This window comes from Colossoma macropomum, unplaced genomic scaffold (genome assembly GCF_904425465.1).
Source record: "Colossoma macropomum unplaced genomic scaffold, Colossoma_macropomum, whole genome shotgun sequence".
In the NCBI taxonomy this organism is placed as follows: Eukaryota; Metazoa; Chordata; class Actinopteri; order Characiformes; family Serrasalmidae; genus Colossoma; species Colossoma macropomum.
In genome coordinates, this window is record NW_023494798.1 from 14,640,699 (window position 1) to 14,659,901 (window position 19,203).

Sequence of the window (19,203 nt, forward strand, 5' to 3'; positions counted from 1 at the left end):
GGAATATGTGTGTGCTGTGTCTTTCTCCAACCACAGACAGGAGCCTCTCTTCTCTTCTCTCAGCTCTCACTCTCTCCTCCTCTGTCCTCTCAGTGACACCTGCTAGAGTAGCCAGTCCTGCTAGCTAGCTGTAGCACTAGGGAGAGACTGCTGTTAATAGTGTTAAATATCTCAATAATTAGGTCAAATTAAACAACAATTGCAGTTGCATGTCCATTTCTGTCATTCTTTATTTACATAATTTGAAACCGCTGCCCTTTACATTGTGTAAACAGTTCACGATGAATGGACCAATAGGAGTGGTCAAACATTAAACAAAATCTTGTCACTTACATTAGAGAGTTTTTTTCCTTCCCCTGAAAAGTTACCAGTTTGGAGGTTTTGTTCCAACAGCAAGAAATGTAGAGTGCACATTGTTTGTTGTAAGTAGGCGTACATGAGTGCAATTGTCAGTTAATAAATGCTTTATTACAGCTAATGAACATTAAGTAACCTACAAGATGAATGCTAATTTGGTCTGACAAGGGGCAGCGTCAGGAGGCTAAAGCCTATAAACAGCAATTCAAATGTAAAACTGCATAAACAAAAAATATGTCTACCATGACATTACACTTACACTGATCTCACGCTTTATAATGTCAATATTTCAACACTAAAACAAAAAAAGGACTGCTAATAACTGTTATTAAAATAATTATCAAACAATTATAGTGCAGTAGTGTTGAAAATGGTTCTAGAACAGGTTAGCAGAGTTTCTTTCTTATTCACATTACTGACTAATTAAACTTTTATATACTTTTTTAAATCATGAATGCATTAATTGAGATATTAATAAGCTAAATACATACAAAAATCATCATTTATAGGGTGCTTCCTAATGGGAGGTGTCTATCCCAAACTCTAACCCCTAAATTTGAAAATAATGAATACTTTTTTCTTCAGTTATTTTTTAAGAACTGTTGATGTCTTTAAAGTTGAAAGGTTTAGATTTATCACAAGTTTAATTTTTAAATAAAAACTATTCAAAAAGATGCTGCTCCACATTTCCATGTCACTACCGAAACACAAAATGTTTTAGTCCATAGGTGGAGCCTTATTTTAGCCACACCCCTGCATTTTAGAACAGGAAGTGAGATTGCATCTCTGTCCCTCATGGCCACATGGTGAGCAGTTAGATCCCATTGTTTTGAAGTAAATGTGTCCCAAAGTCTGAAAATCAGTGTGCAACTTAAAAAAATTGTCTGTATTTTGTAAAAAACAAGTAAACTTCTTTGTGTTTTAATGAAAATAATCTAATTTTATGTGTGTACAACTGCTCAAAGCTGTGTTTGCTGGTTGTGTACTAGTGTTTTTGAGTGTCATCTGTCACCAGTAAAACAGTCACAGCTGAAATATTTGGTAAAGTTTCAATAGTGTTATGATTGTTTTAGGATTGACAAAATGGAATGTTCAATCATTTATTTTAATAAAATAAACATCAATTTATAGAGTCACTCAGAACAAAACTTCAGTCTAAAGTTTAAGTTAGTTAAAAGTCTGAAATATTTTTTCAACTCTGACTTTGAACCAATTTGGTAGAATGATCCATACTGCAGCTCTGTTGTAACTCAACTATGTACTTTTGGACAACCATCCCACAACCCCCAAAATATCTCACATAATTTAAAAAAGTGGCATGATTTTTGACTAATAGAACATAGAAATAAAAAAGACAGTGGACAAGCACTGGACAGAGCTAAAAGACTGATATTTAATCTTCGATACTTTTATGTGGGCCAGCATATAAGATCTACTTTTACAGTGCTCAAAACTTAATGAGCTACAGTAAACAAACACTCAGTTAACTCATAGAGGGAATAAACTGCATGGTCAGTGCTCCTTTTCTTACATTCCTGACAATTAATTAACACTTTTTTTATGTGTCCTTAGTCGTGTACTACAGCACAGTTTGAAAATGAGTTTAATATAATGCAGCTGATCTACTTTAGAGAGGGAAATGTCTATTTAAAGCTGCGGCTCCTATTTTGCCATTGAGTTTCTGCTTTAATTGCATCCATGTGTTTAAGCAGCTGGTTCAGCCACTGAGCCTCATAACTTCTGCCGGACAGAAGGTCGGTACCATTCCCAGAAATCAGCCATCGGAACGCATCGATACACCACGGCACCCAGGGGGCACGAACTGGAGCGCTCGGGAGAGGGGTTTCAGCTCACCATATGATTTACTTTAACTATAGGCCTCAACTAGAAAACACATAGAAAGCCAACATTCTGAAAATATAAGCCCTAATATAGGCTTGGCCTATTTATGCTTTTATATTCTCTCAAACAGGCTGTGGGTTGTGTCTGTTTGTGGTTTCTACAGAATACAATTATCACTAAATTGTTAAAGGGCTCATATCTTGGAAACCCAAAATTGCCTCGGTTTGTTAAATAAAATAGTTTATTGTAGTATATAAACACTGTTAAGGTTTAAAACATGCTGTTGACTCATCAGTACTTACAGGCCATATAAGGACACTAAACTGCAATTTTGTTTTTGTGATCTCATAAAAAAAAGCTCATTTACATACAGTCATACGCAAACGTTTGAACACCTCTGGTCTTATGTGACTTTCTTTTGAACACCTCATGTCAACTTGTGCTTTATTGATTTCCTAAGTGAAAATAAAACTAACATCCTCTACAGAGAACACACATAATAAGGGTATTTTTGTGCACAATTTCTATTTATTTGCTCAATGTAACATAATTCCAACACGCTAAATTCACTCAATAAATAGTAATTGTGCACTAAAATGTGCAGATGTCTGTTCTCTGTAAAGGATGTTTTATTTTGTTTACACTAGGAAACTTTTTCATACAACTGTATATCTAATTTACGCTGAAGTTATAAGGAGCATTTCAGCACTGTTTTATTATTTATTTATTTATTTAAATCGATCCCAATACAGGACCGGCAATCAGAATAGAGGTCATTAACATATACCAGTCTTAAAAGCCCAGTTACAACAGCAGCCTGTTGATGTAGATTAAGAGAGGCGGAGAAATATTTATGTACAAATAGATTAGTGTTTTGGTGCAAAATCCACACAAACATTGTAAGTGAACCTCAGCAAAAAAAATTAAATAAAAATGTGCAAAATGGAAACAAAATGCAATGATGTGCAGAACATTTAAAGCCTGTATTTAATGGAAAGTAGTACAAGGACAACATATCAAATGTTATTAAAAAAAAATGCCCATTTTGAATTTGATGTCAGCAACACATTTCAAAAAAGTTAGGTGTGTTCAGTTCACTAATTCTTCCAAAACACACTCTTAACTTATTTATTATAACTTATTTTTTCAGACTGACCACTATTTTACCATCCTCAACATTACATATATAATCTCAGAAGACACCTGTGGGTTCACTGGTTGTTTTTGGATAGTAAACAAAATGGCTTAGCATTGTAGACACTGGAACCGCTGGTTAATATCACCACTACTATAAAGAAAATATGCACTGGTAAGTTTCTCTACAAATTAAATACTTAACACCAAATCACTCTAAATGACTTTGTTTACATCATAACCACTGAATTACGGAGAAATTTTGAAAATCAGTGGAGTTCCCCTTTAACTGATGTATTTCCACTCAGCGCGATGCTAGTCAGCGCAGGCGTCTGTTAGCTGACGTAACAGATCTGGCGGTTGGCGCTTTCCTCCGAGCGCGTTCAGCTGTCCAGTGACGTTGCGTGTGCGGCAGTTCGAAAAGAAAGCGGTGGTTGGCTTCACAGGTCTCGGAGGAAGCCTGTGTTAGCCTTCACCCTCCTAGCGTTGATAGCATCGTGTGATTGGGGGAGTCCTAACTAGCGGGGTGGAATTGGCTACGACTAAATTGGGGAGAAAATCGGGGTAAAAATTAAAAAAAATAAATAAACTGATGTATTTCCCTCAGACGTACATGCAGGTATCACTTTGGTCACTGTTCCTATTGAAACACTGGCCAGTTGAGCAGTCTCTGTGAGTGAAGCTCCTGCCATCTTGATCTAAAATCTGGTAGGATATTGACTGCTTAACTGTATCATGCAGTACACCAGCCAGGATGCATCTGCACTTGTTATTTTCTCCACTCATTTACTCAGGTGTTTCCTTTAATTTGTTATCTGGTTGTATGTAAACATACTGTGCATAAGTCTTAGGCAGTCAAGAAAACTGTTTAAAACTATGCGCCTCAGGAGTATTTTGCCAGTAGAAGCACTACATAATATTAAATACAAATAAACACAAACACAGTAAATTTGATAGAATAAATTATTGTTTTTGTTCAGCATGCAAATGGATACAGAACTCCTACTAAAGGACCCTTGAAGCACCATCTTTTTTTAAGAGCATAGATTGACCCTGCACTCTGTGATTTCACCTCCTCTCAAACTCTTTTCTTTCAGGTTTGGTGGGCTAGATGATAAACTGAGAGGGTCTCAGACAGCAGACCTGAAAAGAATTTAGCCTGGGTTAATCTAGGTTAATCTAGGCAAGTTACTCTGCATGATAAATGTGCGCGGCTGCAAATTCATAAGATGGTACATTTTACCACAACGGCTCGAAGACTGATAATGAAATTACTCTGTATTTTATTGGAATTAAAAGCCTTGTTCCGTCCAATCGCGAACTATTTTAATATCACACCTATCATTAATGTGTGATATTAACAAACGAGTGGCTTTTTTCGACGCACGTGTGGCCAAATAAATCCGTGTTGTTTTCATTCAGGCTATAGCTTCTCCCCTCTCGTTCAGACAACATCACTAACTGATCACACGAGCGCCAGAAACGCAAGGGCTCCTCAATCTTACAGGAAAAGAGAACACGTCGAGACTCGTACTAAACAACAATCAACAAAATCACCGCAAAATCCAGGACATCAGAATGTTCAATTTTTCTACTTTAGGTGTAAGTAAAAACAAGTACTCTTTTCCTAATATAATGAACCACAGTCGTTTTTCCCGCCGTGACAAAAAGCTGAGAGTTTTAAGACCCTCCCTAGGCGCAAAAGTCACCAGACAGACAAGAAGAGAAAAACTTTCCCTAAAATAATATTTAATTTGCTCTCCGCGGTGTGATTTTCATAACCGACACGACTGTTTTTAATCGCTCCCGGTTTCTTTTTGCATAAAATTCAGACAAGACGAGGTTAAAAGGCACGGAGGTGGAGGCGCTTGTTCGGCCGTGCAGGTCGTGCGTAGTTGTTTTAGTTCCGGGTGCGAGTGGCTGGGTTTGTTGGGCTGGTCACCCTCAGAGAGCACTGAGAGCAGAGGAGTGGCCCTGTAACCCTCCAACACAGACACTCAGCCGCTCCCTCAGCTCCTCTCACGCAGGGACGCGCTTTCATGCACTGCAGCTGAAAGAAAGGGCTGGTGAGAATGGCGGCGGCGTTGCTGTCGGAGTCGGAGATCAGGCAGCGCTCCATGGCTGAGGAGGATCCGAACGGGAACGAACACGGAGCGGCCGCCCGCAGCAGCGCGCCACGATGGGGACCTCAGCACGCCGGGGCCCGCCAGCTGGCCAAACTCTACTCTCCGGGTAAGAGGGTCGTTTTGAGGGGGACAAGCACAAGAAACGTTAGCTACACTGGTGTGATCCTGTCACCTGTGTGTCACGTAGCTTGCAGCGTGTTGCTAAAGCTAAACCGCCAACGTGCAGAAGAGGGTAAGGCCAAAGTGGAGCATAGCTGTGCAGGTTCTGTTACGGTACAACAGGTGATTTCATCTAGTTTGAACGCTTGTGTTACATTTGTAAGAAGTATTAAGTCCCTGTTTACACATTTTGACGTTGTTTAATACTGGTATCTACCATGCGCCTTAGTAAATTACTTAAAAAAAAAATAGTTCACAAAAAAGCAGATTTACAGTTTCCCCTTCACCGAGTGCGGTCAGTTGACCAAGAGATGTTAGTGTCTGAAGATTTCTTCTTTAATTTTGCTCTGGTGCTCCTAGTTTAATGTAGCTAACAAGCAATAGTCGGTCACCCAGCATCCTATAACCTATACCAGAGATCACCCAACTCTCTTCCTGGAGACCTGCTTTCCTGGAGACCTGCTTTCCTGCAGATTTTATTTCCAACCTCTGTTTTTACCTAACACTAATGCATTTGATCCAGCCAGTCAGGCACTTCTGAAGAAATTATTTAGCTGGGATGGGTGTGGTCAATTGTGGTTGGAACTAGACTCTGCAGGAAGGCAGCTCTCCAGGACCAGGTTTGTTGACTACTGACCTACACTATGACCACATTAGCCTTATAGCTCCAGTTGCAGAACTGTTGAAACCCAACCTGTCCAACATGACCATGCCGATGTGCTACGTTTAGGATAAAGTAAAGGTTGTGTAAATTGTGTTAGCAGTGTGGTTGGGGATATAGTGTTAGTGTTTAGTGCTTTGAGAATGTGTGAGAGGCTTTTAGACAACCAATAAGCTTATAGATAGCCCGATAACAGCTCAGGAACTTGACATATAAAGACCTTTTGGCACAGATGTGACGCTCCTGTGCCAATTCATCGTAGCACTTGCCAGGCTCTTAAAATGACTCAGGAGTAGCGTCTGGAAATCAACACTCATTGCCACTTGCTTGCTAGAGGCATGATTGCGTTCGGCAGGCTAAGTGCTCTCCTTTTTTGTTAACACAGGTCCACTGGCAGGTCGTCTGACAGGGAGGGGGACAAAAAGCAAAATAACTTAATGCATGTTTCAGATTTGACTTTACTCCACTTTTGGCTTAATGGAAAGCACTTTGCTAGATCTCTGCATGCCATGGACAGAGGATCAGTGGTGATGCACAAAGTACCCCCCAATTCAAGCTTGGCTTTAGGAGGGAAAGAGGCTTTCACGTTCCGTGCCTGCTCTCTGCTGCTAGGCCTGGAATCTGTGTTATTGTGGCCGGGGGGGCCGTTGCCACAATTAAAAACAGATCTGTTTAATTCAAAATGCTATTAGGAGTGATAATGATCAGTTCATTTCAAGGCTGTTTGTCCATGGCCTGCTGGTGCACCCAGTGTGTTAGGCTTGTGCTGCCACTGGCCGGCCTTGTTAATTACTTGGGGAGGGTTGTGGTGGAGGCTAGAAGCAGTGAGTTTTACAGGGTTAATAAGTTAATGTGGTAATGCATCTCCCTGTTGATATGAGGGGATTGGGGTTGGGATTTTTGGATGAGTTGCCCACCAGCTGTGAGGTGGATGTTTGAGAAGCTTATCTATGGGAATCTCAAAGAAAGTGTTTGGGGGTTGTCTCTATGCTATTAACATGCCATGCACAACCAAACATACTGCCTAATTTAAGGAAAAATTATTTGGTTGGCCAATGATTTCTCCCAGCTGAAGTGTTAATGGGGTTAACTGCATGTTCAAGCTTTGAGAATAAGGCTTCAAATTTCATGCAGGCTCCATTTCATTTGGACCTTTCCTTCTCTCTCACTTTTCCATGTAAAATATCAGGGTGTTGTGCTACTTTAGCGTTGGGGAATTGAACCGATATGGTCCGGTTCCTCTAGAGCTCAGTATCTTACAGGGCTGGAATTTAGGTTACCAAACTTGAGCAAGTGTAGAGCCCTGGTCCATATGGAAGGTGGAGTTGAGCAGTGGTCTAAACCGCTGGACGTAATGTCAGCGCTGTTTAAGGCAGGTGCTCCAGAGGCCCAGCCAGGCTGGTCTTGAAGGTGGTGCGTGTGAATCTGTGCAAATTACAGAGAGCGGGATTGGCGTTTGAACGCATTGAGGCTCAGGGGCGAGACGGGATTGATGAGGCTTTGGTCTGCTCAATGGCGTCTCCGGCTCATTACTGCTACCCCAGGACAGTGGAACAGCTGGACACCGCTCCCCACCATATGTCTGCGTGTCATGCACCACTGACTGCTCTTTGCGCTTCTTTATCCCACTTTACAGATTGGCCTCGACGTAAACAAGATTCTGCCGACTACTTTCCGCTTTCCCATCCTCCCACCCACAAGCCGCTGTCAGAATGCTCTGGTTGCTGGGCACCTAGTGCATGTGTGTATCTGTCAGTGTGTGCTTGTGAAGGAGAAGGAGACGTCAATCTTCTGTTACATCGGAAGATCGGGTTACCATACTCTGCTGCTGCTTGTGACTGTGACCTTTCACATTTGCTCCGTGTTCGTGTCAGGTTGACACTGCTGCTTCGTGAATTGCTCACAGGGTCTAGGGCAGTGGTTCCCAGCCCTGCTCCTGGAGCACCTGTAACGTAACCTCGCACTTTTTTTTTTTCCTTCTCAGTTCTAACACACCCGCTTCAATTTAGGATTTCTCAGACAGCCCAAAAGTCAAGCTTGTTTAATAGGCAAAGAAGTAAAGGTCATTTCTGTTGGACAGTTGATCTCTGGTGCCAGATTGCATTTAAATGGTATAAATACTAAAGTTTACATAATTAACAGTAACTTAGTAAAAATCAGAATGTATTTGACAGTTCCTACTGTAAAGCATTTTCCTCTGAGCTGGCATAACATTCTAAGCTGAGTCCTTTTGTTCCACACAAAGTTTAGTGGACGACAACCCAAATATTCCTTCAGTGCCACCGAATTTCACTGTGTGAAAAAGCATGTTATTGCTGAATTACAAGGTTTCCGCAATAAATATTTATATGGACTGACATGCAACTGTCGGTATAAACAAAATTAAAAGGTTAATGAAAGAACTTGATAAGGCCATGCTTTATTTTATATTCTGCTACATCCATGCTATCCCTAAGATGTTCCTGCTGTTCCGGAGTAGGAGAATCAGGTGGGGGAAAATCGGTACTGTGACTTGCTATTTACATCTCTATGTGTGATGGCCATTTATCCAGGTTTTAGGACATCTCCCTCTTCATGATTTATGAATATTGCTCATCATTGCTCATATTGCTGCCCTGTACATAGGCCGCACCCTTCCCCCTCATTTATTGAGAAGTCAAATGGTGTGCTGCGTAACTTTGTTACCCAAGTTACTTTACGTAAGCGTAAAGTGGAGCATGACTAGTTGTGAGGAGCATGACCAAAATTCTTTTTAATAAGAACCATTTTTAACAACCAAAGTAAACCTGGAATATTTTTATTGTACTAAATATTGAAAACAAAACTGAATAATATATAGATAAACATATGTCAGTTTTGCTTTCTAGTGCTAAATTCTGTTTTACATCTTCATTTCTACACAGCTGAAATTGACTTATTCTGCAGCTTTTTTTCTCATTTTTCAATCCACCTAGCTGTACAGGTGCCTAAAAGTAAATGATACACCCTTTAAGGTGCAACATGCATTTAAAATAAGAAGCCAAGTTTATCATTGTTGAATTTTCCCATTCGTTTGTTTCCGGTGTACGTCCCGTATGCTCATGCTGACGACCATCAGACACTGCTGGAATTGAGAAAATTTTAGTTGCTCACACTTCAGCACCAGCTGGTCCATGGCTTGTTGTGGGCACAAGGCCACAGAGGCTGCAACAAGGGGAAACACGGCAGTTGGTCCAGTGTCCATGTTAGGCTAGGACTAATCCCCAAAAAGACTGGCTATTGCTTTATATCTGCTCCTTTGAAAGCAAAGTGGACTACTGCAGATGCAACAGACTAGATAACAGGAGGCGAGAAAGAGTGTCCTGTGTTTTTGTTGTCATTTGAAATGTGAATGTCTCTGAATAGCCATTCAGCTAAACAGGCTAACGCTAACCTAATTTACACTGTTTTGAATGTTGCATTATCTGTGCTTATTTGTATTATGCTGGTGTAATGGTTATGACAAAACTCATACCTGATGAAGAATTTCAACCAGTGTACTGCCTGAACTCGTATACTGCCCACTACTAGGTATCACTTGTGAAATACCCCTCTAATTTGTTGTTAGATCACAAAAAACACCAGCGTTTCTCCAGGATCAGGGTTGGGAACCACTGGTCTAGAGCCAGGCTTGCTGTACAGCACAGCCTCTCCTATGAGCATTTAGCGTTGGCAGACACACTGACCCACTACTGCACGTGGAGCTTCCGCTTATCAGTAGTTTAAACACTGCAGTGTTTATTTATGGTGTCTATCTTCCAAGATAAGCCAACAAAATGTCAACAAACCGCTCAAGGAAGCGTGCCCTTCTGTGTGTCAATCTCAACCCTCATATGATTACCCTTGGAAAAAAACACTTCCCTTTATTCACACCATTTTGCATGACCTTTGTTGTGAATGGGGGTCACTCATTCTCTCTTTCAAGCTACAGGAGGTTGTAGATATGTGGTGGTGTTGCCTGATACAAGAAGGAGAGACTTGGTAGCCAGTGACTTTACTGACTTTGAACTTGCATTGTGCAGTCAGAGTACTTGTGCCAGGCTTGCAGATGGAAATGTACTGAAGCAAATCAGGCTAAGTGGCCCCAGGCCAAGATCACTGTGTCCAGCCGTGGCCTCGTGGTCTTAAGTTCACCCGCCTATCAGTCTCTCAGATCAGAACTACTGTCGCCTGTTCTGAAACCAGTCCTTATTCCATCCATTCAGCTGCAGACAATGGCTGTAAGTCCTGGAGCTTCCATAAGCAGTGTCCTAAACCTGTTAACATACTAGTTTCAGTTTCACTGTGAACAGGAAGGCAAGTCAAAAAGCAAATGGTTGACTTTCATGCTGCTGTGCAGAAGCTGATTTCCCCACACCAAGTGTAAGAATAGTGTCAAGGGTGTGTTACAGCTCATGAGTCACACAGCGGACGAGGTTACTGAGTAGAGCGTGACACAAGGCACATCAGCCTGACCCTGACCTCAGCCTGATAATGAGTATACTACTATCTGGCTGTAGTTCAGGGACTGACAGAAAAAACATTTTAGTTTAGTTATTCATTTATTTAAAAATCGTCATATGTATCTCCTTTTTTGCCTTTTTTTCCTGCATCAATTGAACATCACAGCTGTCCTTCATACTGTGTAAAAATTTCATGATGTGAATATATGCCACTACACAGTAGGTGTTATTTTGGTGGTGGCTCATTCTCTGCACTGCAGTGACACTTATGTGGTGGTGGAATGTTAGTGTGTGTTGTGCTGGTATGAGTGGATCAGGCAGCGGTGCTTCAGTAGTCCAAAGAGTCTCTCTGCCTTGGCTCAAGAACAAGATCATGCTGACAGCCTCACGTTATCAGGTATTGCTTCATATCTATGGGCTGCTGAATGCCTTTTGACCAGAATGCTGATTTTTCAAATTGTAAATTGTTCTCAAAACCTTTGTAATGCACAACCCTTATTTGAGCAAGTTGTGGAACTCTGTTCCAGTAAAGTGCTATAAGTAGATAAAGTATGTGCTGATTCACTGTGAGCTCAACGCTGCCCCCTGTCAGCACCTGCGTGATCTCCCCACCTCCTTCTGTTCTGCACGTGTGATCTAGCCTCAGCCAAGTCTGCCTGAGCTGCTGAATTATTTAGGCCTCCCCTTTCTCGCCAGACCTGTGCTACGCTGACCCCACCGTGCGCCAAACGCGTTGCCCGCCTCTGGACTCCTGACCCCATGGTCAGAAGGTCGCAGGTTCAGGACCCGGCTGAGCATTTAGCTGGCCTCCACACACCTGAGCTGGTCGGCTGACTTGGGTGACCTGGGCCACCACAGAGTCAGTTAGAGGGAGCACTATACATTGCCTGTCAAAAGTAAGAGGACACCTAGCTTTTCAAAGTGCTTTTAACACATATGAGCATGTGTTCAGTAGCTTAAGCCTTGAACCCTGAGCTTATTATTAATTTATTTTCTATCTAGACTTATTTTTCAGTAACTACTAAGGGTGTAATGATTTCAGTACAGAAAAAAATTAAAAGATAAACAATTTATTAAAATTGGAAACTGTATTGCCGATACTTCTTTGAGGGTATCTCATCTGAGGGGGTTGCAATATTTGAGGCTAATTTTTGTTAGAAGGCCGGCGTGGCCAGAGCAGTCTTTGTAGCATCTAATTTTTTAACACATAAAATATCACAAATCTTGACCTCAGCATCAGAAGGCAAACCTGAAAATGTGTGTAATTGCCCCGCTTTCTTTATATGAACAGTTTTTCCAGACCTCTTGCCATGCCTCTTGCAAGACTTCCTAGAGATTGGTGGAGCTGACTGATCACTTCTCTGAAACATTTTATTTAGGGGTGGGCAACATCATAAGATGTTATCACCAAAAGTTACGTCACAATATGGTTTTCTAAGTTTATTTTGAATGTCTGCATATGTCCTGAAAAAGACAGATTTAGACCGATAATTGAGACCCAACAACCAGTGTACAGTAACTTTTTTCATACACCATCGCTAAAAAAACATTGTCTCCATTTTTATTGATTTTCATATTTTTTTATAATTGGAAAAGACCATTTACCCTTTTCCTTGCATTGCAATTTTGATGTTTTGACCGATAGAAACAAGTTGAGACTTATTTTGTTGCATAAACTTTAACATTAACTTCTATTACAAGTTAAGAATGTTCTTTGCTTCACCTGTAAAGTTACCATTTTGTATATATGAGGTTTTGTGCTGACAGTGACTGTATATGTCCAGACATCATTCCTCACAACTAGAATAACTCATTCAGTTTATAAATAATAGTAAATAATAAATAGTAAATTAATAAAATAGTAACTACTAATAATCAAAGTTTAGTAAATAATAAGCCTAAGGATGTAACAAGCCTGGGAATGCAAGTGGTTAATGGTAGGTGACTGAACTGTCTGTCATGGTTAACTGCAGCGTTGCCCTCTCCAACCCATTGCGTAAATGGCATCTGTAGTGTGTATACAGTAGCCGTGTGTTGCTAGGTGCTTTCGCTACACCATTGTGTCCAGGCTGAACTGCTCAGCAGCAGCGTAAACAAAAGCTAAGCAGCCTCTCAAGGGGCAAAGAGGCAGAGAGGGGGCTAACTGGAGGAGGAGGAAAAGAGCCAGGCTACCTGCACTTGCTCCTACTGTGTTCCTCAATTATACACACACCAGGGCAGCTAAATGCATTAGGACCACAGCCCTATACACATTACTCACATAGCCATTACTCCAACATACAGGAGTCTAATGCTTCAGGATACCAGTCACACATACTTAAGACGTATTTACTGCATTCCTCTACACACAAACACACATGCGTAGTGATGCACACAGAAGCAAGCCAGAGCAGCTAAACTCCATTAGGGCTGAAACCACACAGCCTGTTATTAATATTTGATGGAGTTCTCCATCAGCTTTCTCAGGGACTTCAGGTGACTTTGTGGCAGTGGGGATGGGGACTGTAGGAAACCTGTATAATTACTATTATCTGAATTCCATTTCTGAGCGCTTTGCTCCCCGTGCGTTCTTCAATCAGCTCTGTATTTAGTACGGACTTCTCAGTGAAGTGGCTCCATTGTGAATTTTTAAATATTTAAAAATCCACTCCGCTCTTCATTTTAATCACAGTCTCCTCACCTCTGCTTAGATATGAAGTCGAATTTGAGGGACATAAACTCTGACTTTTGAACAGACAACAGTCCGGATTTAAATGCAGCAAAGCCATAAAAGGATGACTGAGAGACGTGCAGTCATGTTTGAGCCAACAGTTTTCAGTGACCTTGAGCGCTATTCACATCGGGGGTATTAATAGAGCAGTAGGTATGTGTTGGAAGACTGAAAGGTACGGGAATATCTCATCAGTGGCACTATAATACTCTAGCCTGTCATTTGTGGCTCTCATCAAGGTCACATGCTCTATCACTCTGTCCAGCCCACTATCTCTGTTAAGCAGTAGAGAACGATCTTTATGCCATTGTCTTTGAGGGATCCAAATTTTATTAAATTCTTTTGAGAGATAACAGACAGTTATTAGTCAGTGATCAGCAAGCCTAAAATCAAGGATGTGACCCATCAAAATATCAGTTATGGAATGGATAGTTTGTTTCAGATTGTCCTGCAATCGAAGCCACTGTAAAATACGTATATATACACACACACACACACACACACACACACACACACACCCTACGTAAGAACCTGGTTAAGTGGGCTGACCAGTGCATGCCTGAAAACTGAAAAGCTGGCAGCATGAGATGTACAGTGATGGTCTGCTGAAAGTTATATTTACCACTCATTACTAGACCAAGTTAAAACAGACATACATTTCATTACCGGGGCTAGTTTTGGCTCTGTGTACCTCAGTAGTTCTCTAAAGCCGTCGGCAGAAGTTAGGCTACCTCACAGTGCTGTGTATCACACTTTCTCTTTGAGAACATGGACGAAACAGGTGTTCATCACGTGCAGATGTTTGCTTTTGGTGAGGTGCATCGTTGTAGTTGTGCTGTCATCTTCTCAAAAAAAGTGGTCCCAAATCCTGCTATTTTTAACTGAGACAATTCGTTGATCAATTGTTTATTTGTTGATTTAATAGTTAATCATTTATATAGTTACTATATTGTTTGCATGTTACAGTAGGGGTGTAACAATACATTGTGACGCTATACATCACAATGCAAAAATTTCACGGTGTGCATCGTGGAGATGGGAGACATCAGCGTTCTGTTAAATATGGCGTCTAATGCAGTTGCAATGTTTGAACACCAAAGGTCACGGTGAACTTAACCCACACCAGTACATTTAGTATGATACACACACTCCCACCTTACCCCAAACTGTTCAGTGTTCTGCAACACATTTAGGCCTGGCAGCTCTAGTTCTAGCTGTAACAATGTTAATTAATATAGTTGTCATTTTTCTTTCCGATTTTGTTGAGAATGCATAGTATAAACTCAGTATTGTGAATTGCACTGGATCATGAGCTGAGTATGTCTGTGCACCTATACTGTACTATAAGGGTGTAACAGTTAGGGGTATATGTATACAAATGGGGATTAAGATGATATTTTATAGTTATCGTGATGATATGTTTAAGAATATTGTGAATATTATCTGTACTTAAAGAACACTGACTACCTGCATGTTTAGTTAAAAAGAGTCTAAATGGTCTTGAGTTTTGATGGCAGGTTTTAAATGTGGCAGTTTTGAATGAGCCTTTCAGAGCTAGTTTCACAGTCCCCACCCATACACTCTACACCAAAGCAGCAGCCTCTTATGGATTTTTGCATGTCAAATGGCATCTTCCTGTCAAGGTAGGCGGCCATGTTATGTGGTAAAAAGCTCCAGGCTCTCTGCCAATAAGCAGAAGTCTAACTTGTGGGACAATTTCTGCAGTCAAATGATTCCAGTCATCATTTTTCTGCATTTGAATTTTATACAAAATGCCTGGATTCTGAATCCTGTACTTGGTATTGTGAATTGAGTTGAATTATGGGCTGAGTGCATCATTACACCCCTACTATATTATACCTTTACTACACAGTACAGCAGGTTCTGTCATTGTGCTGGAATTTTGGCATTCAGACTGTTTCTCCACACAGGCCAGACTACCTTTTTGTTTTTGTGGATCAGGTAACATACAAAATTTATACAGGAGACACAGACTGTGTGTGTGTGTGTGTGTGTGTGTGTGTGTGTCCCAGGTTGAGTTGTCCACTGAGATCAGATGAAAGCATCAGGGCCTGTGACTGATCCATTTGTCCTGATCAGGGGAATTCTACCTCCCTCCCTTTCTCTCCAAATCTCTGTCTCTCTGTCTTCCACTGTCTGCATGACCCACTTTCTCAACACCTCCCACCTCCCCCCTCCAAGTCCCATCTGAAGATGGGCCTACCAAGATCTGGCCAAGGGAAAACGAGTATGCGCTTGTGTGTCTTCTGGGCAGATTCTGTCTACTTTTTTGCCCTTCATTCTGCACTATTTGTGTTTGCCCACATGTAGATGCCCTGGCATTGTGATTAAGGTGAAGTATAGAGAGAATGGCTCAGTCATGGCATGTTGGCAGGCTTGGCCGGCCCTGCTGAAAGACTGCTATTCTGGGCCTGTGAGGCGCTTTTTGTTTTCCTCTCCAGAGGAGGTGAGAGCGGCCCTTTCATTGGGCCGGCTGTGGCGAGAGCACAGGGCCCCACACCCCGCCACCCAGCCACCAGCGCTCCATCAGCAGAGCCGGCTAAAGAATGGAGCTCTTTGTTGGTCCGGCACGGAGACAGCGCAGGACACACATCTCGCCGCTGCACAAAGAACACCTCACTGTTCACACTCGCTGACTTCTGCTGGCGTGACAGCTGATAGACTCGCACCATGCCCCCCACAGTGGATGGGTCTGTTACGGTAATCCACAAGTTCAAATATACATTTCATTCAACTGTCCAAAAGATGCTGATTCGCTACTGTAATCAAGAGGATGGTGCATAAAAGAAAAGTTTAGCAAAATGCACAAGCAAGTATTTAAAGGGAAATTTGACTGATTTTTCTGTAAACAATATCATTGAGTGGTTTGGTGTGAAATGGTGCATTGTAGAGAAACTGTCAATGTTTTTTTTTAATAATGGTGGGGATGGGAACCAGGGGTCACTGTGTCTCACATGCAGATATAGCCATTTTATTTGTTGTCCAGCGAACTGACAAGTGTCTAAAAACAAGTTTTTATGTGTAATGATGATAATGATATAGTGGTGAAATATTAGTGAGGAAAAAAGTTTCTTTGGGTACTGTTCTGTCTTACAACATCCTACATGTACACCTCCTCTGCTATGAATGGATAAAAACATAATATAAAAACATTTTAGGCCAAAACCTTCTCAAAACAATCATAAAACAATGTCTCAGACATTAGGCAGTATATTCATGACCATTTTGTGTAGGACTAGTTTTAGAAGCACTAAACAGGTCAGATGCCTGGTTTCTCTCATCAAAGCTGTGAATGGAGCATTTCACATCAAACCACTCTGAATTACCTTTTTTACAGCTCAATGAAAACTCAGCGGGATTCCCATTTAAGTCCAATTCTTTGTGATTGGTAGGGTTCAAGGGCATTGACAGAGTTTCAGCATACTCACTTGTGCTCCAGAAGGTTACTGGACCAAGTTTTAGATCAAAGTACAGTATAATGCACTGCATCGTACAATTCAGAAGAAGACACTGTAATTACATTGCCAGAGTGTCAGGATACATTACTTGTGGAATGTTCTTATACTCGCGTATTGATTATGCTCACTGATACATAGAATATGCCCTGTGGCTGTGCTAAGAAAACTTTCAAAATCTTTATAACCACCATTGCCACCTGTCCATTACAGTGTATGATCAGTGTATGTATCCCTTTTCCATTTCAGAGATACAACGTTTTCTCACAGCAGCGATAATGTGCAAATTTCTGAAAAATGCATTAGTTTTACCAAATTGATGGGGTACTAGTGTCTGCATTTTCACCTGTGCCCTCAAAAGAGAGAGAGAGAGATTTTTCTTGTACGGAGCCACGATAATGCACATGCGCTGAAAATGCGGCGCAGCCGGGTGATGGAGGAGGCCGCATTTGGGTCTGCTATAGGTGCCTACAGAAGTTAAACGAGTGAGAGCGAGGGAAGGAAAGCAGGAGCGCCATTAGCATTCACGGGGCGTTGTTTGGCACTCCAGCCGCCCCTCTGCGTCGAATCAGGCGTCGTTGATTAATTTCAGCCTATTAGCAACCCCCCCCACATCCTCCATCCTCCTCCCACCCCCCGCCGCCCCTCCCAGGTTAATTCCCCACGCCAGCGAGCAGGGAAGGGGGCGAGGGTGTGAGCGATTGGCGCGGGGGGCTGCTGGGGAGCGCGCTGTTGTCAGGACTGTATTAATGAGCGCGCGGCTCAGGTCCCGCGGACAGGGGGACGGTGCTGCGGCGGCAGCGGCTCTGCTGAGGCCTGGCCTAGTTTCTGCCCTCGCCGGGGAGCATGAGGATCCAACCACTGACGCTGATCACCTGACAGCAGCCCCACTGCTGCGCAGGCTCATGTGTTTGTTTGTGCGTGCGTGTGTGTGTGTTGGAGATAGGTGGTGAACGTGAGAGCGAGTAAATGGCTGTTCGTTTTTAGTTTTCTGTCTCTAAATCTGCGAGTGCTGAAAAAGGTGTCAGGAACCCTGTTCGTGTTGGATTAGTTTTACATGAGGACGTATTATAAGTGATTACTGACAAGATCTGTGTAAAACAAATCTGTCCTTTGTTTTCCCAAGTCTGCTGAGTAGTAATTCCAAAGTGAATTGCTTTCTGAATTTTGCCTTGCCTAAAACTCCCTTAGTATTGGTCATACTGTTGGGATTGCCCTCACTGTAATGTAGTAACAAAACCTAGTAATGGTAACAGCACCTCTTTTTGGAAACTTAGCCATGTACCCTGAAGTGGAGCGCAACTTGGCACTGTTTCTTCCTCACACCTATGGCATAACAACTGTCTTATGGTCCCCAGTGCAAAAAAAAAACAAAAAACAAAATATGGCCCCCCCATGAAAATGACCTGGATTGTATAAAAAATGCCAATATAATTCAGAAGGCAGGCTGGGTCATGCTGTTTGGAGTCATGCTATTTGCTAACATCTGCATGCCTCAGCAGAAATAGAGATTCATCAGACCAGGCTATATTTTTCCAGCCAATTGTCCAGTTTTGGTGAGCCTGTGCTCACTACAGCCTCAGCTTTCTGTTCTTTGTTGACAGAAGTGGAACCTGATGTGGTCTTCTGCTGTTGTAGCCCATCCACCTCAATGTTCAATGTGCTGAGGTGCTTTTCTGCTCACCACAGTTGTACAGAATGATTATCTGAGTTACGGTAGCCTTTCTGTCAGCTCAAACCAGTCTGGCCATTCTCTGTTGACCTCTCTCATCAACAAGGTGTTTCCATCCGCATAACTGCCCCTCACTGGATGTTTTTCTTTATTGCACAATTCTGAGTAAACTCTAGAAACTGTTATGTGTGTGTGTGTGAAAATCCTTGCAGATCAGTAGTTACAGAATACTCAAACCAGCCTGTCAGGCACCAACAATCATGCCACAGTCAAAATCACTGATTACATTTTTACCCCATTCTGATGGTTGATGTGAACATTACCTGAAGCTGCTGCCTCATATCTCTGTGATTTTATGCACTGCGCTGCTGCCACACGATTAGCTGATTAGATAATGGCATGAATGTGTAGGTGTACAGGTATTCCTAAGAAAGTGCTGTGTGTGTGTGTGTGTGTGTGTGTGTGTGTGTGTGTGTGTGTGTGTGTTTGTACAGGGTAAAACATTAACAATGATTTATACTAATGCTAAAGAGAACATGCTGTGGGGTCAACTTTGATCTGCCTTAGCAGCTCACACTTGACTGGAGCTTTTCACTTCAGCTTTCC

The 19,203-nt window shown here is 41.9% G+C and overlaps 1 protein-coding gene across 1 annotated transcript in view; it reads left to right on the forward strand.

Annotated features, from left to right (window-relative positions):
- The first annotated feature begins 5,103 nt into the window (after positions 1-5,103).
- si:ch211-212o1.2 (uncharacterized protein LOC492735 homolog) overlaps positions 5,104-19,203 on the forward strand; it is a 30,376-nt gene continuing 16,276 nt past the window's right edge. Inside the window, exon 1 of the mRNA XM_036584903.1 lies at positions 5,104-5,565. Coding sequence (XP_036440796.1) covers positions 5,406-5,565 — 160 coding nt within the window. The 5' untranslated portion in view covers positions 5,104-5,405. The remainder of the gene's footprint in view (positions 5,566-19,203) is intronic.